Source organism: Bos indicus, chromosome 5, assembly GCF_029378745.1.
Source record: "Bos indicus isolate NIAB-ARS_2022 breed Sahiwal x Tharparkar chromosome 5, NIAB-ARS_B.indTharparkar_mat_pri_1.0, whole genome shotgun sequence".
In the NCBI taxonomy this organism is placed as follows: domain Eukaryota; kingdom Metazoa; phylum Chordata; class Mammalia; order Artiodactyla; family Bovidae; genus Bos; species Bos indicus.
In genome coordinates this window covers 110,947,876-110,975,857 of record NC_091764.1, presented here as the reverse complement: position 1 = coordinate 110,975,857, position 27,982 = coordinate 110,947,876, and the positions used below count along the sequence as shown (strand labels likewise).

General features: G+C 53.1%; 1 protein-coding gene and 1 non-coding gene across 2 annotated transcripts in view; both read left to right on the top strand.

Annotated features, from left to right (window-relative positions):
* NPTXR (neuronal pentraxin receptor) overlaps window positions 1-24,058 on the top strand; it is a 40,310-nt gene extending 16,252 nt beyond the window's left edge. The window contains exons 7-11 of the mRNA XM_070788792.1: window positions 1,958-3,069; window positions 15,257-15,482; window positions 16,392-16,639; window positions 19,294-19,473; window positions 19,831-24,058. Of these exons, the coding sequence (XP_070644893.1) occupies window positions 1,958-3,069; window positions 15,257-15,482; window positions 16,392-16,639; window positions 19,294-19,473; window positions 19,831-20,055 (1,991 nt within the window). The 3' untranslated portion in view covers window positions 20,056-24,058. The remainder of the gene's footprint in view (window positions 1-1,957; window positions 3,070-15,256; window positions 15,483-16,391; window positions 16,640-19,293; window positions 19,474-19,830) is intronic.
* A 1,228-nt stretch (window positions 24,059-25,286) lies between these two features.
* Window positions 25,287-25,393, top strand: LOC139183389 (U6 spliceosomal RNA). The gene has a single exon (XR_011566976.1). It is a non-coding gene; the product is annotated as a U6 spliceosomal RNA (small nuclear RNA).
* Window positions 25,394-27,982: the final 2,589 nt, after the last annotated feature.

The window sequence follows — 27,982 nt, the reverse complement described above, 5'->3', positions numbered from 1 at the left end:
TTTGCAAACTAGGTCACACCACTGGTAATAGGTAGAGGCAGGTTTGAACTAGGCCTTCTGGCTTCAGAATCCCTGCCTTAACCACTAGGTACTAGCACCTTAAGGAATTTGGACTTTCTTCCATAAAGGGATGGGGATGCGTGCATGCTCAGCCCCTTCAGTTGTGTCCAACTCTTTACGACCCCATAGACTACAGCCCTCCAGGCTCCCCTGTCCTTGGGGTTCTCCAGGTAAAAATACTGGAGAGGGTTGCCATTTCCTTCCTTCTCCAGGGGACCTTCTCCACCCAGGGTTCTACCCTGCATTTCCTGCATTGCAGGCAGATTCTTTTACTGCTGAGCCACCAGGGAAGCCCCAAAGCGATGGCAACGGGGAGTCACTAATAGGTTTGTAAGCAGGAGAGTGACATGTTCATATCATAGGTTTAAAAAGTCATTCTAGGGGATAAACAGATCACTTTGAGCAAAATTCAACTCCAGCCTCTGGACCCATGTATCCAACTATTCCATCGCTCATGGAGCAGCTCACATAAAGGGGGCACCATTTGGTGCCCAAGCCACAGAGGCCTGCTGCTCTGGGCAGTAGGCCCCTCTCTTGGCCTTCTCTGCCCTTCCAAGATAGAATGTCAGTGCTTCTGTCTTCATAGAACACACGTAGATGTACCAGGAGTCCCAACGCCTCTCGTGTCTGCAGGACTTCAGGCCCCCTACTGCCTGTCTGCCTTCACCTTCAGAGAGCCTGGCCCACCTCTCTGTTGGGGAGATGCTTCCTCCAAGCTGTGCTGCTTGGCAGGTTTCCAGGTCACTGCTCCAATGAGTATTAACTCACATCCATGCACATACAGCTCTGGGGGTTCATCGTGTACAGAGCTGGCATTTGATTTGCTCCTACTTTACAAGTTAGGTAACCCTCGACTCCCAGAGATCAGGTAAGCAGGGCAGACATGATCCTGAGGCTGGGGTTGGGATGAAGTGTGTGGAACATGTGCCCAGGGACCCCTGGGCAGGATCTCAGCAGCCACACAGGGCCTCCCTGGGCTGTTGATCCTGAGAAATGTTCTGGTCTCTCCCCACCACTTTGCTGAGACCACACTGCATCCCTGGTGGTCCAGAGCCCCACCATGGGCCTTCCCTTCAAGTCAAGAATGCAGGCTTGGCAGGGAGACAGGCCTGGGTGTGGCCTTGGCTCAGGACTGAACTGGGTGTGGCCTTGGCCAGTCCTCCAGTGAACCACAGCCCCTCTCCTCTATCCCAGCCTTCTGAACACTCTCCAAGTCCTGGAAACCCACGGCCAGGAAATGCTTCATGGAAAATTGGAGATGGAGCTGGATTCTGAAGGATGGTAGAATTTTTTAAAACATTTTTCATTGAGAGTTAATTTGCAACAAAATGTATATATACATTTTCAACAGGAGACAGTAAAAGTTTCCTGCATCACCCTGGCACTACAGCCCGCTCCCATGCCTGCTTGTTTGTTCCAGTGCCCAGTCCACCTGCCCACTGGGTTTTTGCCATGCCAGTGTAGACTGCAGTGGGAGAGGGGTCTTCTCAGTGACCCTTGATGTTCTGTGCTCCTGAAGATTCAGAGATGCTACCTTCTGAGATCACAGGGAAAAAAAAAAATTTTTTTTTTGTATGGGGAGAAGGGGAGTCACCTCTGCTTTTTCAAGGGGTTGGGGTGGGAAAGGACGGTTGGGTGGCCATAGTATAACTAGAGGTTGGGTCAAAATCTCCAGTCCCCTCCCCTCTAACACTAGCCTCTTTCCTAGCTCTCCCTAGGCCCACCCCAGCTCCATTGCATAGTCTGGGTCCACTCAGATGCATCTGAGCTCAAATGCTGCTCCAGCGCATACTAGCCTCGTGACCTTGGACAGCGACCTGACCCCTGTGGGTCTCATTTGTACTGGGAACGTGTCCACGGTGAGGCTTAATTGTGATCAAGCCCCTGGCTCTCTCAGCACAGAGCCCGGCGTGGAGAAAAGCTCCCCACAAGCTAGCAGACGGCCTGGTGGGCTCGGAGAGGGGGCCAGAGAGTCGTGGTGGGGTGGGGCGGGGGTCGCCCAGGAGTCCCGCCGCCCGGCCACCAGGTCGCCGCCCTCTGCGAGGTGACGGCTGCGGGCTGAGGCTCCCGGCGCCGCCCCCGGCCCTCGCCGCATCCCGGGCGGCGCCCCCACTCGGCGCCCGGCACGGAACGGGTGCGGGGCTGGGCCAGGGCCGGCCCGGGGGAGCCGGCGGGGCGGGGCCGCCGCGCCCCGCTCCCCCTCCCCGCCGCCCGCCGCTTTCTCCTCCTCGCGCCGCCGGGGCTCAGAACGGCGGCAGCAGCGGCCGCGGCCACAGCTCCGGCTCCGGCTCCGGCTCCTCCTGCGCCCGGGCCCCGCTCGGCCCTGCGCGCCCGGGCCCCGCGCCCCGACCCCGCCGCCGCGCCTGCCGGGGGGCCTCGGGCGCCCCCGCCGCCCGCCTCACGCTGAAGTTCCTGGCCGTGCTGCTGGCCGCGGGCATGCTGGCGTTCCTCGGTGCCGTCATCTGCATCATCGCCAGCGTGCCCCTGGCGGCCAGCCCCGCGCGGGCGCTGCCCGGCGGCGCCGACAACGCCTCGGCCGCCGCCGCGTCCCCGGGCCCGCAGCGCAGCCTGAGCGCGCTGCACGGCGCGGGCGGCTCGGCCGGGCCCCCGGCTCTGCCTGGGGCGCCGGCGGCCAGCGCGCACCCGCTGCCGCCAGTACCCCTCTTCAGCCGCTTCCTGTGCACGCCGCTGGCGGCCGCCTGCCCGTCGGGGGCCGAGCCAGGGGACGCGGCGCCGGGCGAGCGCGAGGAGCTGCTGCTGCTGCAGAGCACGGCGGAGCAGCTGCGCCAGACGGCGCTGCAGCAGGAGGCGCGCATCCGCGCCGACCAGGACACCATCCGCGAGCTCACCGGCAAGCTGGGCCGCTGCGAGAGCGGCCTGCCGCGCGGTCTCCAGGAAGCCGGGCCCCGCCGCGACACCATGGCCGACGGGCCCTGGGACTCGCCCGCGCTCATCCTCGAGCTAGAGGATGCGGTGCGCGCCCTCCGGGACCGCATCGACCGCATAGAGGTGAGCGCCGCGCCGCGCGCCGTCGGGGACCCGGCCGGAGGTGGGAGGGACCGCCCGCGGGAGTCGAGGACATCCCCGGTCCCGCGGCCACCGCCGGCTCAGGGACCCTGGGGGCGCGGGGCCGCTGTCGAGTCTCTGAATCTTGGGTTTCCGTCTGTGCAAAGGGGATGGTTGGACCTTCCTCCCAGGGGAGAAGGGAGGAGTCAGGTAGGACCGGAAACTCACACTGCGGCTCAGGGAGCACGCGGGAAAAGCTCGCTCCCGATCCTTTTTCCTCCAGGCGCCTCTGTAAGCCTCAGTTTCTGAGTCTGTAAAATGGGTATAACGGTGCCCACTTGTAGTGTGGATTGATTAAAATGTAGATACGTGAAAATGCTCGGCACGTACCAGGACCTCTTTAAATGTCCGTTTCATTTCCTTCTTTCGGACATCCCCAAAGCAGCACCAGCCACACACTCAGCCCCCTGTGGTCAGGAGATAGGAGGGCTGTCTGAGGGACTCGGGGTCGTCCTCTCCTGCAGATTCGCAGGGAACAGTGTCTCATAAACCAAACCCGGATGCGCCTCACCTTCTGCACCCCTAAGGCCCCCAGCTGGGCTCGGACCGTGGACATGGACAGCAGAAGCTCAGATGGCTCTAGCCCTGCCAAGATGCCTGAAAGCCGGCCACTCTGGGCTGGGGGCTGAGTGGAGAGTAGGTCCCATCTGGGTTTCTCCCCCTCCAGTCACCTTTTTCAGATGTTCCTGTCTCAGGCTTGGAGTCAGACATGAGGGACCCAATAGGGGCAGTCCACCCTTGGCTGTCCTGTGATCCTGGACCAGCCATTTCTCCTTTGAAGCTGCCAGACCCCTGCCTCCCTCTGAGAACCTATTTGGAGCCACCTGGAGGGGGAGCTGGACAAATTAGTCAGGACAGACATCCAGGAGACCCTGACCACTCCCAGCATCCATGACTTCCAGACTGCAGGGAAGGGGTTTCACAGCAGAATAGGATCCTTGGAAGGAGCGGGCAGAATGAGGCCCAAGCACTGGCTGCCCCCTTTATTACCTCCCCCTAAACCGAGTGCAGCTGGTGAAGGGGGGAGAGTGGCTGGAAGAAAGGAAAGGCAGGGACTCTTCCCTCTCCATGGCTCTCGCAGTTAAATCCCCGGCGGAGCAGCACAGGAGATGCTGGTGTGGAAGCCTGGCCTTACTCATGGCCCAGTGGCCCTCCAGAAAGTCTGTGTGGTGTCTGCACCCACCCCGCAGGGTGTCAGAGCACAGCCAGGCAGCTATCACAGCCATCTCCAAACCTGGAGTTCAGAGACCTCCTCACAGAGAAGACCTCCTCTAACAGACTTCTCACAGAGGTCTCAATTTGAGTGACTGCTGTTTTTATCATTAAGTTCTAATATTACTAATTTTTTTTAATAGCCAAAATTTAAAATGAGAACAAATCCTCCATTTAGGAAATAGAGTTTATTAATGTAAAAATAAAAAAATTTGGTCGTCGATCAATTTCCTCTTGCCTGCCCTAGCCCCTGCCCCCACACCCAGATGGCTCCCGTGGTTCCTCCCACGTCTGGGGCTGGCAGGGCTGGGCTTGCCCTGGACCTGTTCCCCCAGCATCTGTGCATTTGGCAGGGTGGGCTCCCCTCCAGTTAGCCCGCTGAGGTTGAGGGGATCCTAGTGGCTGGGGTTCAGCACCAGGTCAGCCTCCTGGGTGGAAGAAGTCCTGCTTCCCTGTACGCATGCCTGCTTTCTGAGTGCAGGGGACATGGAGGGGGTGCCTGCCCACCAGGACTGTCTTCTGAGCCTGACAGCAGCCAGAGCCGGTCTCTTTGGGGTGTTTGACAGTGGCTGGGACTTGGAGCCCAACGGACTCGGGATCAGACTACTGGTCTCAATTCATGCACCTTTCAGCCACTGACTAGCTTCCCTCTTCCCTTCTCATCCAGAAACCTCAAAAGGATGCCCTTCAGGGGTCTACTTTATCACCACTAGTGTCTCTCCCACCTTGATTTGCCGGAAATACTCATGGTATTGAGTTGGTAAATTGAGCAGGAACATTTCAGTCCTTCTCTTGCTGGTCCCCTCTCTGACATCTGACCTCATAGATCATTCCCTCCTACAAATCTCCATGCCCTGGGCTTCTAGGTACCTCTCAGCTGCCCCTCCTGTCTCCCTGCTTCTCTGTCCCCTCTTGGGTCCTCCTCCTTTAACATGTGCACCCCTCCAGACCCTCCTCTTGCTCTCCCTAGCAGAACTCAACCACACCCTGAAGCTTCCAACACCATTCCACTAAAGTGCCCCCAAACCAACTTTGTCCCCAGCCCAGGTTTCTCTCCAAGCTTCAGATCAAGAGATCCAATTGCTTCTTGAGCACCTCCCCGTGGGCATCCCACCAGCCCCCTCCCTTCATCATGTCCCAACCTGAACTCAGGTCCTCTGCCAACTTGCTTCTCAGGTGTACCCTGAGAAGCCATGCTTGGCTCCTTTCTCTCCCTCCTCCTCCCTGTCAGCCTCATTTTTCTATGGATGTTTGCAGCAGCCCCCTTGCTGGTCTCCCACCTGATCAGGCACACCCCTCCATCCATCCTCCTCCAGGCCACCCCAGGGATCTTCCTTAAGCCCACCATTGGGCTCTCCTGTGATAGCAGACTCCTGCCTGCTCCCAGCCTGCCATTTCATTTCCAACGTGTCTCCCAGTTCCTCCTTCTTCTGCCTAGATTACCCCCAGCTCATCTATACTCATCATTTAAGTCTGCTCTGAGGACACCTCCTCCCAGGGGTCCTCCCTGATTACACTCTGTCCCTTTCCTGTCCCCACCTCTGCTCCTCCCACCTCTCTGCATCACCCCCTTCCCCACCCCACTGGACTGACTGCTAAAAGGGAGGAAAGGTCTCTCTGGCCCACCCTCTGCCTGCAGACCTCAAGTTGGAGTCACATTTGAGGGCTTAGGAGAAATCGTTTGTCTTGTGTTTTTCTTTGTTGTTGTCGTTAATTGAAAAAATGTCAAAAGATTTGAGGGGGAAATTACATTTAGTTCCACCATTTTATTCATTTTTGAAGCCCTCCCCCTTTTGGTCCTTTATCAGAATGTGGACATTGTTTCCGAGTTGCTGGGGTTGCTGGTAATTACCATTTTAATGATGACTGTAAGATCCTGGATCCAGCTCAGCTTCCTGCATGCATCAATCCTTCGGCTGTCTCCTGTTGCTGGAGATGTAGGTTGTTTCTAATTATTTTTTCTTCTGGATGCTCATTGCAGGATCGATTTCATGCAGATAGTTGTTTTTTGTTTTTTTCTTTTTAAGTCAATTGAGTTATTTCTTTAGGCTGAATTCCCAGGAGTGGTGTTACTGGGTCAGATGATATTGACTTTTATGGCTGTGGCCAAAAACCACTTTCCAAAAGGGCCATTTATGTGGCAACCAGCCATGTATGTATGTTGCAGTGTTATGTTTTTGCACTAATTTATGTGTAAAACGGAATTTCTAAATTGATTTAAGTAGCAATTCTTTGACATAAACCACATTCTTAACCCTATGTGGCAAGCTAGTGGCCTCTCCTCATCTTGGGGTGGAAGTGATGAAAAGGAGCACCCTGATGATAGTCACAGAGGTTCCTGGACTATTATAACAGTTAGAGCTCACATTTACTGAGAGCTTACCGTGTGTCAGGTGCTGAGCATTATCTCATTTAATCCTGAGAAAATTTCCATGAGGGAGGTACGATTCTATCCGCCTTTAACAAATGAAGAAACCAAGGTTCAGAGAGGTTAAGAAACTGGCACAAGGGGACACAGCATTGGAGCCTGGATTTGCCTCTGTCAGTGTCTGGCTCCAGAGTCCTTGTTCTTCATCATTAACTCTAGGTCCATGTGAGGGATCAGGCCTCAACTTCCTCCAAGAGAGTGAGGAAGACGGGTGAGGGAAGTGCCTCTTGTGTAGTAACCTGGACCATTTCTGAATCAGAGCATCTGGAGCAAGAGTGATGAGGACCAGTCCTCAAAGGTTTGTCCTGATGGCTGGCAAGATAATCTGGAGGCCAGAAGCGATAAATAACAACAAGTAACATGTATTAGGCACTTAGTGCATATTAGCTTATTCAGTCTTCAGCCCTATGAAGCAGCCTGTACATATTCCCATCTTACAGATAAAGAAATGGAGGCTCATAGACTCTGGAGAAACCAGAGTGAGCTAAATCACCACCTGCCCTCCCTACCCCCAGCTTCTGTTTCCCCTCCGTAAAATGATACAGTGAGTAGATGCTCCGTAACCACCTTGCAGCTCTAAATATTCTCTGAAATGGGAAGACCGTATGGCATAAAGTTGAGTTCTTCTTGCTTGTGACTTTAATCACTTTCTCTCTCTGGGCCTCAGTCTTCTCATCTGTAAAATGGGTAGAAGGAGGGGCTGGGTGTGGTTCAAGCCCTTTGGGCTCCAAATTCTGAATTCTTGGGCAGATGTTTCCTGATTAGGAATTGTCATCTGTGCCCTGGAGGCCTTTCCTCCCTGGCAGGACTCCCCCTGAGAAAGGAGACCCCTCCTGCCTTTTCCAAGCCTGGCAGGAGCCACTTGGGCAGAAGACAGGGAGGGGCTTACGTGTGACCCTTTTTTTTAAGGTGTATCTTACATTCAAGATATTTAAGAACTCACATATCATACTTTAAAAAGACACAAAATTTTTTAATGTATTTATTTTTAACTGGAGGATAATTACTTTACCATATTCTCTTGGTCTCTGCCATACATCAACATGAATCAGCCATAAGTATACATATGTCGCCTCCATCTTGAACTTCCCTCCCACCTTCCCCCCCACCCCACCCCTCTAGGTTGTCACAGAGCACCAGTTTGAGCTCCCTGAGTCACACAGTAAATCCCCACTGGCTATCCATTTTACACATGGTAGTATATATATTTCCATGCTACTCTCTCAGTTCATCCCACCCTCTCCTTCCCCCACCGTGTCCACAAGTCAGTTCTCTCTGTCTGTGAAAAAGACGCAGATCTTAAATGTACAGCTGCATGAAAATATATGTATGGGCACACCGATGAAGCACCATCCAAATAAGAATCAGGACATTGCCAGCACCCCAGAAGGCTCCTTTGTGACCCCAAAGTCCAGGCTTCCCCAGAGGTAGCACGATTCCAGTTTTCATCGCTGTAGATCAGTCTTCTCTGTGTTTGAACTTCCCTCAGGTCGACTCAGACAAGCTGCAGCCCTTCATGTCCGGTGTCCTCGCTGCACGTTGACCTTCAGTCATGGTGTATGTGTGTCAGTGGTTTACTTTTCACTGCTGTGTAGTGTGTCAGCGTGTGGAAACACCTTACTTACCCATTCTCTGATGGAAGGACGTTTGGGTTGTTTCTGGCTTGGGATTATTACAAATCAAGCTCCTGTGAATGTCCTTGTGATATCCCTGGTTGGCTAAAAGTCCTCATTTCTCCTGGATGTATCCCCAGGAGTGGGATGCTTGGGTTCCAGGAGAGGCATATATTTAGCTCTAGGAGGCTCTGCCAAACGCTTTTCCAAAGTGGCATCTAAGCGTTCGCACGCCCACCTGGTGTGAAACTTGTCAACCTTGCTGTGGTCATTTTAAAGACACTCCCCATTCTGGTGGGTGTGTAGTGGACTCATCGTGGTTTCAATTTGTATTTCTCTGGTGACTCATGATGTTGAGCACCTTTTCTTATGTTTATTGGCCATTTTGTGAAGTCCTTGCCTGTGGGAGGTGGACCGAGGTCAGGGGCTGGTACACCCCACCCCCCGAGTGACAAGGCCATTGGGTTTCCCCAGGACAGTCAGACACTTGATCCCCACAGAACTTGAGACAGGGATTGAGGCAGCCAACCCGAAGTGGAAGCTCTTAGGTGCCCCCGCCCACCCCACATTTGACTCCAGGGGAAGCTGAGGCTCAGAGAGGCTGAGTGACTTGCCCAAGGCCACACAGCATGTTGAATGCTGAGCCAAGATGACAGCTAGGATTTTCCATGAAAATGGGCTGAGGGTGGGGTCCTCAGTCTCTGCTGCAGATTTTGGCCCAGGGCCCAGAAGGTATGTGGGCAGGCAGGGCCAGGAAGGGATTTTGTGGCAGCTTGATGGGGAGTATGTGAAGGGAGGGGAAAGGGGCTTGGGGTTGGCGTGTCTAGTCGCTTGCTCTGAGGCCTCAGAGGAGGGTGTGTGGACAGACCCTCACAGAACTGCTCCCCCTTCTCCCGACCTCCCCTCCTGCATGCCGACTGCCATGACTTGTACCCTCAGTGTACAGAGGTCCATTTATCTGTTTTCCATTCCAACTGCAAAGTGGCAGTGGGGACCAGGACAAAGATCGGTCTGGCCTCTGCCACCTGCTCTCCTGCCCCTCCCCTGCCAGGGTGAGATGGAGACAGAGAAGCCTGCCAGGCGGGCTCCTGGGGAGGAAGTGGGGAGCAGGACGCCCCCTCTGAAAGACCTTCCCTCGACTCACCTCACCCTCTCTGCCAGCCTGTTCTGAGAGCCTTACAATTTAGTCCCACAAGAACCAGGGGATTGTTACTCTCCCCATTTCACAGATGAGGAAACCAAGGCTCATAGAGGTTAAGAACCTTGGCCAGGTCACTCAGCTGGGATTTCAGTCCTAAGCAGTCTGGCTCCCTGGCCCACATCCCACTCAGTTACTACTCACTATGCTCTTCTTGGTGGCTTAGATGGTAAAGAATCTGCCTGCAATGTGGGAGACTCGGGTTCGATCCCTAGGCTGGGAAGATCCCTTGGAGAAGGAAGTGGCAACCCATTCCAGTATTCTTGCCTGGAAAATTCCATGGACGGAGGAGCCCGGCCAGCCTAGGTCCATGTCATCGCAGAGAGTCGGACATGAATGAACGACTGACACTTTTTTCACTTTCATGCTCTCCTGCCTCTCAATAATAGGAAGTAATAATAATGGTTATGACTCTCTATCAGCCATTTTTATATACCAGGCTTTACATATTTTGTCATTTTTGTCATTACATATATCCTAAGATGTAGATATTAGTATTCCCATTTTACAGTTGAGGAAACTGAGGATCAGAGGAGTTGAACAGCTTGCCCAGGGCCACAGATCCAGTCAGTGGGGAGGCTTGTCTGACCTGAGAGTCATGCTGGTGCTGTGCATCGTGTTGCCACAGCACATGGGTACAGATGAATGAATGAATGAACAGAGTGAGGACTTGCAGTCCCTCCAGAGATACCCTCGTTCCCTCTCCCTCTGGAGCATCTTGGCTGAGGCGTCAGGAAGCTGCCATCTGGTGAGGGTGAGGAGGCACTGGCCAGAGGAGGTGGAATGGGGGCGGGAAGAGTGTTCTTGGCAGAAGGAACAGCATGTGCGGAGGCCCAGGGGTGAGAGGGAGTTAGGGACAGCTGGGCTTTTCAGTTGGAGTGAAGGGTAGCCTCTAGGGGTGTGTAGTAAGGGCTGAGAGTAGAGGGGCAGGGTATCGAGGGTGGGAGAGGAGGACTACCGAAGGGTGTAAGCAGCGTGGTTGGATTTGCATTGAGCTGCCTGCCTTTTTGGCTGCTGTGTGGAGAAAGGCCAGAGTAGGAGCCTGGGGACGGTGGCCTGGACTGGGGTTGTGGGGGAGGATGAAGGAGCCGAGTGAGGCTGTGGTTAAGATTCTACCCTCAAAACTCTGCTTTTGGATCTCCCCCACCCCCCCATTTTTTAAAAGAAAATTACTGGGGACTTCTCTGGCAGTCCAGTGGTTGAGACTCTGCCTTCCAAGGCAGGGGGTGTGGGTTCAATCCCTGGTCGGGGAATTAAGGTACAACCACACCATACACAGCACAGCCAAAACAACTTTTTAAAACAAGACATGCACTAAAGTGTAAAGACGACCATCCAAGTCCCCACTGACGCTCAAGACCCAGGACAGTTGCAACTGGCTGATGCCCCTGAGGGCCTCTCCTGTCCCAGCCCCAAGAGAGGGTCACCGCTGTCCTGAATTTGTATTTATCACTCCATGCATTTCTTTATGCTTTTATAAATACATGAGCTGGCTTTGAATCTTTGTACCTTTGTATGAATGATATCCAACTGTTCTTCTGTAACTTGCTTTTTTCCCTCAATATAATGATTAAACAAAAACATCAATGGTTGAAGGTGGAGGAGGATGGGCTCCTTTAAGAGATGTTTAAGGAGTGTTAGTAATAATCATAATAATAGCTGACACATACCTGTCATTTGCCAACTCTAAGGGCATTATATCTGTTAACATTTCTCACTGCAGTGCTATGAGCTATTATTTTTGTGCCCTTTTTGCTGATGAGGAAACTGAGGCAGGGAGGCTTTCCACAACAAGGTCACTGGGCTGATGGAGCCTGGGTGTGAGCTGGGGCAGACTCACACAGGACTTAGGGGATGAGCCCGTATGGGAGATAGGTGGCCTGACCCACACCACAGCCACCAAGCCTGCTCTCTGCCCTCCTGTACCTGGAGCTGGGCCCTGTGCTCTCTGCGCGGAGGGGAACTGTGCAGAGGGTGGAGCCTTGACCATGAAAACCGGCACCTTCCCGCTGCCCCTCATAGGAAAGGAGTAGACCCCACCTGGGAACAAGGTGGCAAGGTCTTCCCCACGCCCTCCCAGCACCAGAGCTCCCCCACTTAGGCAGGTCCCTCTATCCAAGCCCCTCTACAAAGCTGCCCCACACCAGGATCTGGCACCACCTGCCAGATCGTCCCAGCCTTCTCACGGCCACTGAAACCTCTTCTGCTGGTCCTCGAGGCAGGCAGGACAGCTGGCAATGTGCCCATTTGGCAGACCGACAAACTGAGACCCAGACTTTCAGGCAGGACCAAAGAAGGAGAAGGGGCTCTGGAGTCAGAAGGGACTGAACTGAGGTCCTGGCTCTGTGACTTGGCAGTGTGTGCCCTCAGGCAGATGACTTCACCTCTCTGAGCCTCTGCTCTCTCCTCTGAAAAGCAGCCCTCCTTAATTCCCCAGATAGTTGAGAGGGCTTGTGGAATGTTTGCACAGTACTTCCGGAGTGCAGGACTTGGCACACGGCGCGCGGCAGTGAGGACAGCTGCCTCCGTTAGCATCTTGTTACCGAGTGCTAATGAGCCCAGCACGTTAGCTGAGTTGGACCGGAACCCTGGGCTCTGGCTCCAGGCCCCACGTACTTCCACCAAACCCCACCCCGGACTCCCAGCACGACAAGTGTGGGTTCCGAGCCCCCATCAGGACCCGCGTGGGGTGATGGCGTTGTCTCCCCACCATCTTGGGCTGGGGGCCCACTTGGCATCAGGCCCAGAGCCCACGCGTCACAGCCTGTGCCCGCAACAGATGGGTAAGTGGGGGGAGTCATGTTCTTCTGATGCAGACATCAGGGTGGGGAGGGGGCCACATGGGATCCGGTGAGCCCACCTCCTCCCTGGCCTTCCTGCCGGTGGCAGAGCTGGCGGCTCTGACAAAAGAACAGCTTGTGTGCCCACCTCCCTCGGCCTGTGCCGTGTCTCCTCGCAACGGCATCTGTGTAAATAGCACTTGACGTCCTGTTCCTTCCTGGCAGGTCTTTCTCTCTCTGAAGGAGGAGGACGCTTTGTGGGAGAGAGAGAAGGCTTTGGCTCCAGAGGGGTCAGCTTTGCTTATCCCCTCAGAAGGACGTCTCAGTTTCCCCATCTGTGAAATGGGGACACTAAGAGTGCCAATCAAAACGAGTTGGCTGTGAGGATTCATGAAAAATTACCTGCAAAGTACCGAGGGGAGACCTCCTTCAGAGGTGTGCCCCTCATGCCCAAGGAGGCCCAGTGGATGTAGGGACAGTGAGGCTAGAAGGGGGCCCATTCCAGGAGACCCAGCCCCGGCCCTTCCAGTGCTGATGTAGATGGCACTTCATGAGCTAATTGCCTCAGCCTAAGGTTTCCCGGAAGTCCCACTGCCTCAGATACAGTGGGTGGCTGGCCCTGTCACTCCATGAGCTGTCTGTGGTCAAGGAAAGATTCTGGAGGTAGCAAGCTCCCCGTCAGCTGATGTATTCAAGCCTCACAGTTTGCATTGTTTTTTCTTCTTTGGCCACACCGCACAGTGTGCAGGCTCTTCATTCCCTGACCAGGGGTCGAACCCAGGGCCCCTGAAGTGGAAGCATGGGGTCTTAAACCACTGGACTGCCAGGGAAGTCCCATGCATCCTGCTTTTACAGTCCACAAGGATCTGTTACTTCCACTGTTTCATCCTTACATCTGTCTTGCGGATGGGCAGAGTGGGGCCGGTTGTCCCTATTTTATAGAAGGGGAAACTGAGGCTTTGTGTTTAGTCAGCACCAGAGTCAGGATTCGTGGGCACCTGGGGAGTTCCAAGGAGCCCTCCAGAGGGTGGACAGTGAAGATTCGTGTAATAGAGTGGGCCATGTGTACTGAGCAGTTCATCCATCCGTGCCCCGCCCCCCTCACCTGGGCTCCCCACCTGGTGGGCCAAGCAGGCGTCTGCATAGGTGGATGGCTGTGCCCTCCGACGTGGGACACTGCAGGGCATACAGGTGGCCACGCCAAGTCAAGCTGGAGCTCCCACTATGCGCCATCTTTTAATCCTGACCACAGGCCTGCAAGTCCAACATTCCAAGTCCCCACTTTACAGAGGAGGAAAAATGACCCCAGAGACATTAACCCACCTGCCCTCTGTCTCAGGGTGGAGTGGCGGAACCAAGTGCGTGGTCCCGTCACTGTCTGTGGCGGCAGCTCCCTTCTCTCTGGTGCTGAGTGTGGCAGTGACGCTTTGCCTGCACTGCCCTCCCCACCCCCAGCACTTTGAAGCAGGGGACACATTTATCCTCTCATCACAGGGCTAGGAAAAAAAAGAGCTCAGAGAGGTTAAGGGACTTACCCAGTGTCACACAGCAAATGACTGACAAGGTCAGAGCTGGGCCAGTGAATCTGACCGGGGTCTCTTGTGCTTGCCCCTGAGCTGTGGGGCCGTCCCTGTAGGCACAGGGTGCTCAGGGAATGCTTGGTTGTGCTCCTGGTTTTCTGTTTGGCCCACAGTAGGGGCTCAGGGAATATCTGCCCGGTGAAGGAATCATGAGAATTCAGTGAGCTCAGGTCTGGGGCTAAGCCTGTGGTCGGGGCCCAGGGCAGGTGAACTGGGAGCCAGCAGGGCCCCTGGACAGTGAGGAAGCATCGGGCTGTCAGTAGGGAGCATGGAGGAGGGGAGAGCAGACAAAGCTTGTCTAATTTGGCTCCTAGAAGCTCAATGAATTATTCATTTCCTACTCGTCTTCCCATGACGTGTCTACCAGAGACTGTCCCTTCCCAGCATCAGGACTTGTGGCCTCAGCTGCCTTCCTCCACCCCAGAAGGGGTTTCCTCCAGCAGGGGAGGGGAAAGGAAAGACCCCCTGGCTTCTGTCCCAATTCTCCTTCCCACGGGGGTCTTAAGGTGGGCCAAAGGAGGACCCTAAGACACTTTGTCCTCATCCTGGGTGGGATGGGGGTGTCTTAGACCACCCTCGAACACCCTGCTCTAGACAGCAGAGTAAACAGCCTCTGCTCACAGGCATTTACCACCTAATCATCCCCACAACCCTTCTAAATAGTCACAGTTGTGCCACATTGCCTGAGAGGAAGCAAGGGTTCAGAGAGATGGAGGCATTTGCCTCAGGCTGCACAGCAGGTTGGTTCTTGAGCTGGATTTGAGCCCTGGGCTGCCTGCCTCTGGAGTCTGTGACCTTAACCACCCATCACAGCAGCACTGGAGCCCTATTCCAGAAGCCCCCTGGTTTGTGCCCCTGGGTCTGCCCAGCACCCACACAGAGTCTTGAACCATCTTGGAGAAGTTTGGCATGTGAGTAAGTGAGGATCAGGATAGCCCACCTCTTCAAGGACCCATCAAGGTGCTGCCTTCCAGTGATGAAGTGCTCGGCAGTGGCTTTCAACCCCAATTGCATGTCGGACCCTCTGGGGGACTTTTGCAGCTCTCCACTGCTGAGCCCCATAGGCTGAGATGTCCCGAGGACAGGAGCCAGCCTGCTGTCCACTCCCGTCACACACCAGCACTGGAGACAGCCTGCTGCTGCACACCCAGTGCACATTCACTGCCTCAAAGCAGGCATTGCCGTCCCATTCTACGTATGGGGAAGCTGAGGCTCAACAGGGGTCACTCAAGCAGGGCTAGTGGACATCTCTGGGACTTTGTCTCTTTCCATCCTCCCTCTGACTGACTTCGAATGTCCCTTTCTCTGTCCGTGAGCAGCAGGAGCTTCCAGCCCGAGTGAACTTCTCAGCCGCCCCAGCCCCTGCGCCCGTGGTGCCCACTGCCCTGCACTCCAAGATGGACGAGCTGGAGGGGCAGTTGCTGGCCAAGGTGCTGGCGCTGGAGAAGGAACGCATGGCCCTTGGTCACAGCAGCCAGCAGCAGCGGCAGGAGGTAGAGAAGGAGCTGGACGCCCTGCAGGACCGTGTAGCCGAACTGGAGCATGGTGGGTCCTGGGCCCCACAGAGGGCATGGTGGGCGAGGGTATCCTTGGTCCTCGGATGGTCCTCAGGGTGGCAGATTCACTCAGAAAACGTTTCCCAGAGGTTAAAGCTAGATAGGTTGGTGGGAAGAGTCTGAGAGAGAATGATTGGGATGTTTTGTCAGCATTACCAGTTAGCATTTTCTGGCTTATTTTCACCCACTGTATTCTGGGGGTGGGCTAAGTACTTGATACGCCAGCTGGTTTAATCTTCACAGACCATACAGGGGTGGCTTTGTTTATTATCCCCTAATAATAAATAAGGCTATAAATAAATAAATAAATTTTATAATATTTATTTTATTATAATTATTAAATTATTATATTTATAAATGAGTATAAGCAAATATTTATAAATAAATAAGGAAAATAAGGCTCAGAGAGGTCAAGTGACTTGCCCAAGGTCACACAGCGAGTAAGTGGTGAAGCTAGACCTTAAATCAGGTCTGACTCTAAAGCCCCTGCACTTAACTACCCCCCACAGGAGTACCTTTGCCATCAAAATGTCATTTTATAACACCTGGGCCTGGCAACACAAGGGTCATAAAATCATGGCATGTGGACATTGTACAGGTGTGAGCGTGAGGAACCCTGGCTCCGCGGTCCTCAGCTGTCACCGGCTTGCTCCGTGACCTTCAAAGTTCACTTCCTCTCACCAGGCCTCGTTTTCCTGTTCTGCAAAATAGGAATTTAGGACTTGTGAACTCTCAGGGAGCTTTCATCTTTTAAACTTGGTGAGGACCACCCTTGAGGCTTATAGACAAGTTGAGGTTACCAGGGGGCTAGTAGCCCTTATTCTGGAGTGTGCCCTGCCCACCTCCCCAGTCCGTGTCCACTGACCCCCACCGTGTTCGCCTTGCTCACCCCACTCAGGGTCCTCAGCCTACAGTCCCCCAGATGCCTTCAAGATCAGCATTCCCATCCGCAACAACTACATGTACGCCCGCGTGCGGAAGGCGCTGCCGGAGCTCTACGCCTTCACCGTCTGCATGTGGCTGCGCTCCAGGTCTGGCGGCACTGGCCAGGGCACCCCCTTCTCCTACTCGGTGCCCGGACAGGCCAACGAGATTGTGCTGCTGGAGGCGGGCCACGACCCCATGGAGCTGCTGATCAATGACAAGGTGAGTGGGGGCTGGGCAGAGCCGGAGGGATGGGGGTGAGGCGGGGGGACCCTTCCAGGAGCATTTGCACTGCGCTGGTCCCAGACGGGCAGGGCCTTTCCATTCTCCTGCTCAGCAGAATCAGCACACATGAAATGCCTCCAAGATGGATGAACCCATGCCAGGCTGGGTTCTGGGAATTCAAGATAAGCCAGACCTGGGGCTGATAGGATGAGAGCTCCTGTCTAAGAGAGGCTCTCAATGGTGGTGTGCCATTTACAGAGGAGCATGTGAGGATCGTGGAGATTAAGAGACTTCCCCAGCAACCCGGCAGTGGGAGCAGGACTGGAAGTGCTTCCTACAGCAGGGCATCTCAAGGGCCCCCAGGGCCCTGCTCATTCTCCTGAACAAAGAGAGAAGCAAATGAGGACCCAGGACCTCTCTGGGGAGGGAGGTGGAAGGAAGGGCAGAGGAGCTGCTGGATTCCTTGTCCCCCTCCCCCTGGCAGTCAGCCCCATGCCCCTCCCCTCACGTGGCGAGGAGGCTGGTGCCATGGTCAAGCTCTGGCCTGAATGCTGGATTTGAATCCTAGTTCTGCTGCTATCCCACTGTGTGACCTTCGACTAGTCACTTACCCTCCCTGTGCCTCAGTTTCCTCATCTGTAAAGCAGGAATAACAATAACCTCAACTGTACATGGTTATGGTGAGAATTAAATGGCTTAAATACATGTAAACGGCTTTAAGCAGAACCTGGAGTTTAACAAACTTGGATAAATGTGCCCCATTTTTATCATTCAGAGTCCCGTGCTAGTACTTTACCCATATCATCATCCTTGACCCAACAGCCCCAGGAAGTAGACACCCTATTATCTCCACTTTGCAGATGGAAAAGCTGAGGTTCAGTGGAGACAAATAACGCACCCTGGCCACAAAGCTGGTGAAGGGGTGATGATGTGATGTGGGGGTCTTGGGCTCCACTGTTCTGCCCTTGGGTCACCAATCTTCCCTATGCCCAGGACTCCCACCCCGTCACCACTCTCCCAGGAGTGGACAGGGCAGGACAAGCTGGGGAGACAGGGGGAGTGATGTAGCAGGGGCATGGTGATTAAGGGGGAAGCAAGGTGAGCATCTTATCATGCCATTCCCCACGGATATCTTCCCCAGCCTGACATGTTGCTTTGGGTCTTGATGGCATGCTGGTCTTTTGAGATGCCCTTGGAAATGCAGAGAACATATATTGCACCCACTTGTGACCAGCCCACAGGCACACAGAGCTGCTGGGAGTGGCTGACAGCAGAACCCTGCTCAGCAGGAGGTGCCTTTCATGGTATCCTGGAGGAGGAGGAAAGAGATAGGCCCAGGGGACAATGAATTTCCCTTGTGGCCCAGTACACACTACCCTCTAAGTCCATCAGAGAGTAGCTGGATGACATCTAGATCGTGCTACCCAGTTCCCCTTCATAACCCCCCTGATGCCATCCTTGGCTCTGCCCATGGTAGTAGTCACTTCTAGTATAATAGAAGGAATTCAGCACCCTGGACAGGGCACAAGGCAGCCCAATTTCCTGACATTCTGGTGCCTTTTGATTACCAGCCTCACAAACTACTCACAGTTCTCATTTTATTCCAGCCTCTAATCCCTTGCCCCTGCTGTGCAAACCGACCCCTCCCCCAACCTTGGTTTGCCTTACAGTGGAATTTCCAGAGTTCATTATACTTCCAGATGTGTTTAGATTTCACATCTTCTGTTCCCACACTCCTCTCTGCCTCTGGGCCTTCACGGCTTCTGTGTCTCCCACATGGCCCCTATGTTACTCTGGCTTGTGATATTGTCCCTGAAGTCCTCCCCTCCTGTGCAGACACAGCTCATTTTAGGACCGGATCCATATCCCCCGGTGTCCAGAACAAGGCCTGGCATCAAGTAGGCCTCAGAGAACATTGTAATAAATTGTGATCTCAGAGAACCTAGGAGATGAAAGAGCCCTTTGGGAGCCCCAAATCCACAAGCAGCAAGTACCTTTCATCTCACAGGCCAACTCCAATCAATCAGCAGTGCCTTCCAAAAGCACTGCGATGAGAAAGATTCCGAGGGTGAGTCTAGGCTCATGATTGATTAGCCATGTCTGCCTTGGGTGGAGTAGGAGGCAGAGGTGGCTGCATATTTGCCATCCTTTGCCCAAGCCCCTGACTTTATGGATGAGGAGACTGAGGCCCAGGGAGGAAAGACCAACCTCCCCAGGGTCCCACAGGGCGTTGTGGTTGACAGTGCTCGGCCTCCAAGTACAAGGCTTGTTCCATCATTCCCAGCACTTCTTGAGCCCAGCTGTGTGCTGGGCACTATGTGAGATATTCAGGGAAGGGAGGCTTGTGAGATACAACTCCCACCCAGCGTGACCTTACAGGCCTGTCAGAGAGTGAATAAACTACCTAGAAACAACCAAAACCCAACACTGAGTAGTCCCTTGTGATCTGAGTGAAGTGACTGATGATATTGCTACATTGTGGGGAAAGAGGAAAGAGTGGCTGGAAAGACACTGGGCAGGGAGGACAGGCAGGGTCAGATCTTGGGTCAGACCCTGGAAGGAGGGTCACTGGTCTCCCCATCCCCCATCCCACTGCTTCAGCCTTGGGGCTTGTGGCACCTCTGACCCGGGGCTGGGGGACCTGTTTCCAGGTGGCCCAGTTGCCCCTGAGCCTGAAGGACAATGGCTGGCACCACATCTGCATCGCCTGGACTACAAGGGATGGCCTGTGGTCTGCCTACCAGGATGGAGAGCTGCGGGGCTCTGGTGAGAACCTGGCTGCCTGGCACCCCATCAAGCCTCATGGGATCCTTATCCTGGGCCAGGAGCAGGTAAGGGTCAGGGTGGGATGCAACTAGATATCCCACCCACTCCAGGCGCCTCAGGAGGAGGGGTAGGCGGAGGGTCCCTGAGAGCACAGAAGTGAGCACTCAGTCTGACCCAGCCATTCTGCAGATGGGCAGACTGAGCGAGACCGGCCCAAGGGGCAGGACCAGAACCTTGGGGCGGGACTAGGACCTTGGGGCGGGGCTAGAACCTTGGGGCGGGACCAGGACCTTGGGGCGGGGCTAGAACCTAGAGGGGGCGGGGCTTCAGCAAGGACGGAGTTTTGACTCACTGAGCACCTGCGTATCTTTTCTCTCCCTCACTCCATGTCTTTCTTGTTTCTTTCTGCTCTTTTGGTCCAGGATACCCTAGGCGGCCGGTTTGATGCCACCCAGGCCTTCGTGGGTGACATTGCCCAGTTTAACCTCTGGGACCACGCCCTGACACCAGCCCAGGTCCTGGGCATTGCCAACTGTACGGGGCCACTGCTGGGCAACATCCTCCCATGGGAGGACAAGCTAGTGGAGGCCTTTGGGGGTGCAACAAAGGCCGCCTTTGATGTCTGTAAAGGCAGGGCCAAGGCATGAGGGGCCACCTCGTCCAGGGGCCCCTCCCTTGCCTGCAAATTCGGGGACCTTCCGGGGCGGGAGCACATTCCCTCCTTAGCCTATCCACACATGCACTGGTCTCCTTCTTTGCCCCACTCCTGGCCATGCCTCCCGTTTCCCCCACCTGTACCCACACCTCCAGAACGCCCTGCCCTTGATGGCTGTCCCCTGATCCCACTTGAATGGGGACAAGCAGCTTGAGTCAAAAGGTCAAGCCTGGGGTGAGTCCAGGGCCTGGCAGGGGGTGCATCGCAGTACCCATGACTCTTGCCCCACCGCTGGCATTAGAGTGGAGCCGTATCTCACCCCATGTCCCCTTACCCATCAACCACAGCTGATTCCACTGATCTCACAGCACCATCCATGGGGCTGTGTACAGGCGAAGGGCCCACTGTCTCAGTGGCAGGGATGGTTATCTGTCCCCTTTCCTCCGTGAGGCAGGCGTGCCCCCTTCCTCTTCAGGGCCATCTTGGGCTGTGAAGCTGTCCCCCAGCTGAGAGGGAATGACAGAACCACACTGGAGACTCAGACTCACCCCCTTCCCTCTTTCCACCAGCTGCCAGTCACAGGCAGGGGAATCTTGGTGAAGCTTCTCCCCCCCAACCCCTGCCCCCACCTGCACCCTTTCTTCCTCCTCTTTCCTTGTTTCTTTGTGTGCTGAATGGTTGCTTTGAATGTTGGTTCCATGCCTGGCCCAGCCCCACCTCAATTTCCAGGACATTCCCTTCCCAGCTCCAGCCTGGAGGGTTGGGGACCAAGATCTCAGGAGGCCCATCATGGCTGCGTCCACTGGCATGGTCACCTTGCCCCTTCTGTGACCAGAACAGGGCATGGAACACTTCAGCCTGGGCTGGGGACAGCGTGGGACAGAGGCATGTGCCCCAGGAGACCCAGGCTCTGGCAGAGCCACAGTACTGACCTGCTCTGCATGGCCCTGCAGCCTTTGGGGAAGGAAAGAAGCAGAGAGGGCAAGGAGAAGCACGGAGTGGCGTGCAGAGCTCTGGATGAGAAGAAGGAGCCCCTGGTTCCTGGTCTCTGCTGCCAGCCTGCTGTGTAGTCTGCTGTCAGTCCCTACTCTCCCCTGGCTGGCGATCCTCATTTGTGAGCTTTGGTCATTTCTGAGAGGTCTCCAGATCAAAAGTAGGATGGTCTGTGATTCCAGGTGGATAGGGTGGGACAAGCCTGAGAACCTACCTAGATGTCAAGGTGCATAGCAGGGGCAGGCCCTGGGACTGGGCAGCAGATGGGATCTGGCCAGGCATGGGTCAGGGTCAGCAGCTGGCTCCAGAGAGTCAAGGGCAAGGGGAAGGGTCAAGGCAGACCAAACTCATACACAGATTAAGGTCAGCTCTTCTAGATCACCCCCAGCCTGGCACCCTTGCCCATCTGAGTGTTTCAAAGGACTGGTGGCTAACCTGGGCCCTACCCTTGAGTCCCCACCGGCTCCCCCAAGACAATGGAAGAATATCAGAGCTGAGAAAAGCCACCCCAGTCTGACCTCTTGTTGCTCATATGAGGAGGAGCTCAGAGAGGGCAAGTGACTTGCACAGGATCACACAGCTCAATGGAGCTGAGCCAGGACTAGAAGCCAGTGCTCTTTCCCCCACACCATACTTCTTGCCTGTGAGAGTCTTTTGAGTCCAGCCTAAACCTAACAGGATGGACATTTGAGGGGTCAGAATGCTTTCCAACATTCCAACAATGCTTTCCAACACTGGACCACTTTCCTGTATGAAACATACAGACATCCACCCCCGATCCCTGGAAGGTAGGGTGGGAGAAGTGTGATCTCCCGGCACTCTGGCAGGAATGGAGCTGAGAACACTGGGGTCCCTCCCCAGTTACCTACCGGGTGTCTGGACAGATGTTGGCTACTTAAGTCAGATGGGCACTGGTGGCGTTTTGTTCCTTTAGTTCCCTGTCTCTGCTCCCCACATCCACTTAGCCTGAGGCACGATGCCCGAGCTACAGACTGTGGGGCGCAGGGCCATGGAGGCTTTTCCAAGACTTGTTGCTTCCAGCCCCCAGATCCTCGTTTCCATTTCAAGAGCGCAAATAGACCATTCACCACTTCCAGCCCAACTCCCCCTAGAAGGAGGGATGGCGCGCTTTAGCCAGAACCTGCCGAGATCTAGTTGCCCTGGTAACAGCCAATGACATCAGCCCCGCTGCTGGGTCAAGCATCTCATGATGACATACGCTGTTGCTGGGGTGACGGTGAAATTTGGAATTTAGATTTCAGAAACACTGGGCTTTATTGGGTTTATGGTATTGTCTTTGAGGGAGCAGCTTTTGTGGAGGCCTTGAGGGGAAAGAAAGAATCTTAGGAACGAGGTGATAGAACTTGTTTGGTCACTCGAGCCCACCCAGAAACATTATCCCAAGTCCTTTATGCTTTGTCATGGTGATCATGAGACTTCTGACCTGTGCTGAATCACCCTGGTCAGCCCTCCAGAGGGAACAGGAACAAAACCAGAGATGTTGCCATGTAGGCTCTGAGTCTGGGCCATCGGTGAGTGGCCTGGGTACCTATTTACATTCCAGAATGATGAATGTCCTAAGTCCCCACTCCTCCGTCTACTGATTATCCTTCTTTGCTGAATGCCTGTTGTTTGGACTCCAGCTTTGACCTTCAGCTACTTCCAGGCACAGCCAAAAAGATGGGGAGGAGAGAGGTGCTCAGCTGCATCCTCGAGCTACTCCCAGCTGAAAATGAGTCTGGACCCATGTCTGTTACACCCTTGTAACCTTGCCATGCTGGGCACCTCACAGGGATCAACTCATTCACCCTCACAACAGTTCTAAGTAGGACTGTTCTTAGTCCCATTGTACAAGTAGAGAAATGGAGGCCCAGAGAGGTTAAGTAACCTGCCCATGTCAATCAACCCACAAGTGATGGAACCCCACATTCAAAGCCAGTGACATCCAGGGCCCACCCTTCAGCCTGAGGGGACAGGCGCTACCATTGCCTGTGGAGTGGGGTTTGGCTATCTACTGCTCCTGAGCCTGTTCACCCTGACCCAGAGGAACACAGAGGTGAGGGATGGACTGGCCCCTGGGCCAGAGTCCCCTTGAGTGAGTCCAAGGGAGGGTTCTTAGCCCCTTCAGGGAGCACGTCCCTGTGAGGGGTGCTCACAGCCCAGCCCTTCTCTCACTGGCTGGAGTTTCCAGGACAGCTGAAGGGAGAGGAAGCTGGGTGTCTCCCAAGAGTCCCAGGCTGCAAAGGGGAGAGAGCTGACCCTTCTCAAACCCCTGCTTTGGGCCCAGCCCTGCGCCAGGTGCTTCACAGCTCTTATCTGCCAGACTTTCCCACCTTGTGGCACATGGCGCCCCTAACCAACATCCCAAGAGGCCGATCATCTTGCCACATCTGTGCAAGACCTGGGACCACAGGCGTGGACAGGAAGGGCTCCGAAGCCCTCTTTTTACAGATGAAGATGCCAGGGCCCAGGGAGGATGAGCAGTCTTTGGGGTTACCCAGCCGGAATACTGGGAGACCTGAACCCAGCATTCTGACTCTGCATTCAGTGCTCGCTCCATGATGCAGCGGTCCTAGCCCCCCCCTCAAATGGGTCCCCTCTTCACTGTGTTTCCCAGCATCCTTGCTCTGAGCAAACCGGGGAAGGGACACAGCCCACCCCCAAAAGATGGAATCATTCTCTTAACCGTCTTTGTCCCAATTGCCTGCCACTCCAAACCCGTCCCCCTGGCCCCTGACCCTGCTGGGTGGGGAAGAGGCTCACGTGGGCCCAGGCTGAGCAGTGAATGAGCATGTCAAGCTGTCAGACTCTGTGAAATTAGTGCATCCTACTGGCAACCCGCCTCCCTGATCCCGCCTGATTTTGTACATAAAGTGACATGAGATGCAACATGTGTGTGTATGTGTGTGCGCGCGCGCGTGTGTGTATGCTATGTCATGGTTTTTGTTACTTTTTGTTTTTGTAAATTTGAATGTCCAAAATAAACGTGATGTTTACTCTGAGGCTCTTCTTGCAAAGGTGGGGCTACCCTGGGGGTATTGGGCAGGAATGAAGTGGCTACTACTTGGAGCAGGGCAGTAGGTAAAGACAGAGGGGGTGCCACCCCACTATGCCAAAGCCTCACCCAACTCCACCTGTGCCCCCCTAACCTGACAGGCTCTGCCAGGTACCAGGGACAGACACACCCCTGTTTCCAGGATTTCTGCAGGAAGGATGTAAAGAACACGCATCCCACATGGAGAGTGTCCCAGTTCTGATAACTGGGCTTTGGCCTCATTCCTAACACCTCATCCCCACCTCGTGCCCCAGTTACGGGATCCCAGTTCCTGACTTGTTCCTTGAGACCCAATCTGCCTGAATTACTTGCCTGGGTCCCCAGAGCATCCCTTGGGGTCCTGGGGAGATGGGGTGGTGGAGTGGGAGGAGTCCTGTTGTATTTCAGCGGTCTACCTGGACCCCTGTGACTCGCGTCAGAGACTAGACTGACTCTCAGCGTCAGGGTGAGACCCCCGCCCACCCCTCCAGGGCTCAACCCATCCCTGAGAGGTCTTGACTTGGTCCCCAGCTCTCCCCGTGCAGACCACCTCAGGGGCACAGCCTCCACCCTCCTGCCCCATCAATATTGTCACTGCTCCTAGTTAGACCTTGTCCTCAGATGATCCCTGGGAAATGCCAGGGGGCCAGTCTGGGGTTACAGGAAGTCACACCAGCAGAACAGCCTTCTCAGGCTTTTCCAAAGTTTCCCAAACTTCCAACAAGAGGAATTCACCCCCATGAAGCAAAGGGTATAGCTGGAAGCAGCACTTCAAACAGGAAAACCATGTTTGAAGTGCACTGAGTAATCTGAAAATCTCCTGTGCTTTCTGCATTCTACTCCAGAACAAATCCAGATTTGTTTTAAAACATTGCTTTTCATTACTTAGCACTGAGCAAAATGAAGCTGCAGGCAGATATGCTTTGTTTATCCTCTCTTCCACCAGTTTACCTACAACACCCTCTTTCCCTCTGTCCCACTCAACTGGCACCATCCAACCATGGTTAAATCCCGCTGTCCACCTGCTTCCTGCCAGCACCTGCACATCTGAACACTGATGGGGAAAAGCACAGGGCTCTGATGTGTGCTGACTCTCATTTTACATTCATGATCAGAGGTCTCCAAGGGGCGTTTCTTCCTTTCCAGCTAGTAAATTCTCTCTGGAGGAAGATAGCATCATCCAAACTCACATATTTGTGCTCGCTTCGGCAGCACATATACTAAAATTGGAACGATACAGAGAAGATTAGCATGGCCCCTGTGCAAGGATGACACGCAAATTCGTGAAGCGTTCCATATTTTTGAGAACAGTGTGGAGATTCCTTAAAAAACTGGAAATAGAACTGCCTTATGATCCAGCAACCCCACTGCTGGGCATACACACTGAGGAAACCAGAAGGGAAAGAGACACGTGTACCCCAATGTTCATCGCAGCACTGTTTATAATAGCCAAGACATGGAAGCAACCTAGATGTCCATCAGCAGATGAATGGATAAGAAAGCTGTGGTACATATACACAATGGAGTATTACTCAGCCATTAAAAAGAATACATTTGAATCAGTTCTAATGAGGTGGATGAAACTGGAGCCTATTATACAGAGTGAAGTAAGCCAGAAGGAAAAACATAAATACAGTATACTAACGCATATATATGGAATTTAGAAAGATGGTAACAATAACCCGGTGTACGAGACAGCAAAAGAGACACTGATGTATAGAACAGTCTTATGGACTCTGTGGGAGAGGGAGAGGGTGGGAAGATTTGGGAGAATGGCAATGAAACATGTAAAATATCATGTAGGAAACGAGTTGCCAGTCCAGGTTCGATGCATGATGCTGGATGCTTGGGGCTGGTGCACTGGGACGGCCCAGAGGGATGGTATGGGGAGGGAGGAGGGAGGAGGGTTCGGGATGGGGAACACATGTATACCTGTGGCGGATTCATTTTGATATTTGGCAAAACTAATACAATTATGTAAAGTTTAAAAATAAAATAAAATTAGGGAAAAAAAAAAAAACCAAACTCACATATTTTTGCCACATGAGGTTTGGCAGTACATAACAAATGATCAGACATATCTGGAGACAAACTGAATGACTGAAAATCAAGAGTGAAAAAACATTTTTAAGGGCTAATAGCCCTACACATGTGATAGAGTTGCACGGAAGTAAACAAATACACTATATTCAAGACAGGCACATATGAACACATCCACATGAGAACAAGGAAAGCTGTGGAAACTGGAATAATAGTGTATCGATGTATCTTGGTAATACTGTACTATAGCTTTGCAAGATGTTACCACTGATGGTAACTAAAAAGGGAACATAGGCTCTCTCTATCATTTCTTACAATTTAATGTGAATCTATAATTGTCTCAAAATTAAAAGTCTAATTTTAAATAAATCTCTATAGGAGATTCTTATAGTGGAGTTATGAGACCCACGCTTCGAAAATAATCATGGTTAATATATCTAAGAATTCAGATGGCAAATAGAATTTCGAAAGAGAATTGTAAACTAAAAAATAATCAAATGAAAATTCCAGAACTGAAAGATACATTAACTGAACTTACGAGCTTAATAAATAGGTGTAACAGCAGATCAAACACAGCTGAAGAAGGAATTGTGCACTCCATCAGTGATCTCAAAAGAAATAATCCTTAATGAAGACGGAGGGGAAAGAAGAGAAAGTACAGGGGGTGGGGAAAGCACAAGATTCATATGGAAAGTAATGAAAAGCTCTAATATGAGGAGCTACAGAAAGGGAGGGAGCAAATAGGGCAGAAATCAAATCTGAATAGACAATGTTTCCAAGGTACACACTTTCCATGCCTAGTGCAGGAACATTCCACACGATGGGGCAGCTAAGCCTTTGCACCACAATTACTCAAGGCCATGCGCCCTAGAGCCCGTGATCCCAACAAGAGAAGCCGCAGCAACGATAAACCTGCGCAGCAGCTGGAGAGGGCCTCCCACTCACCGAAACTAGAGAAAGCCCGCACGCAGCAACGAAGACCCAGCAAGCCAAAATAAATAAAGAGAATCTCGGGGAACGTCAAGGATGGGAAACACAAAGAAAACCGTAACTGGGACTTTGATAGTGAAACAGCTGTAAATCAAAGACAAATTCTTAACAGATCCCAGAGAAAAAAGATACATGATCTTCCAAGGAGCAAGGACCAGAGCAACAGCTAACTTCTCAAGAGAAGGGATGGAAAAAGGAAGACAATAAAATGCTGAAAGGAAGTAATTGCCACCCTAGAATTCCACATTCACTGAAGACCCTTCAAAAATGAAGATGATATTGGGAATTCCCTGGCAGTCACTGGTTAGGACTCCACGCTGTCACTGCTGGGGCTTGGGTTCAATCAGTGGTCGAGGAACTAAGATCCCACAAGGAAGATGACAAAAAGATGTTTTCATACAAAAAAAAAAAACAAACAGAATATTTATCACCAAGGCTTTTTGTTATCAACAAAGTTTCTCTTAAAGGACAGACTGCTTTAGGGAGAAGGGGAAAATGGAAAGGAAAAGGAAATATGGAAATTCCAATGAAGAACAAAGGAGAGGGGGGATATGTGGATAAATCTAAGTTAATATTGATTGGGAAAAAATTATGTCTCGTGAGCTTTAAAATTCATGGCAGCAACAGAATTAAAAAGTGGGTAAATGCAACTAAAATATCCTAATGTCTGCATGGTCCTGGAAATAGTTAAAGTATTAATTTTATGTTTGATTTTAACAAGCATAGTATCAATATTGAATTCTCCTAGGGTAATCAGTAAAAGGATTGTAAAAAAAAAAAAATGTAACTAACAAGTTAACTATAGGAGAATAAAATAGAATAATAAAAATCCAAAGAAGGCCAGAAAAGGAAAAAAAGAAAA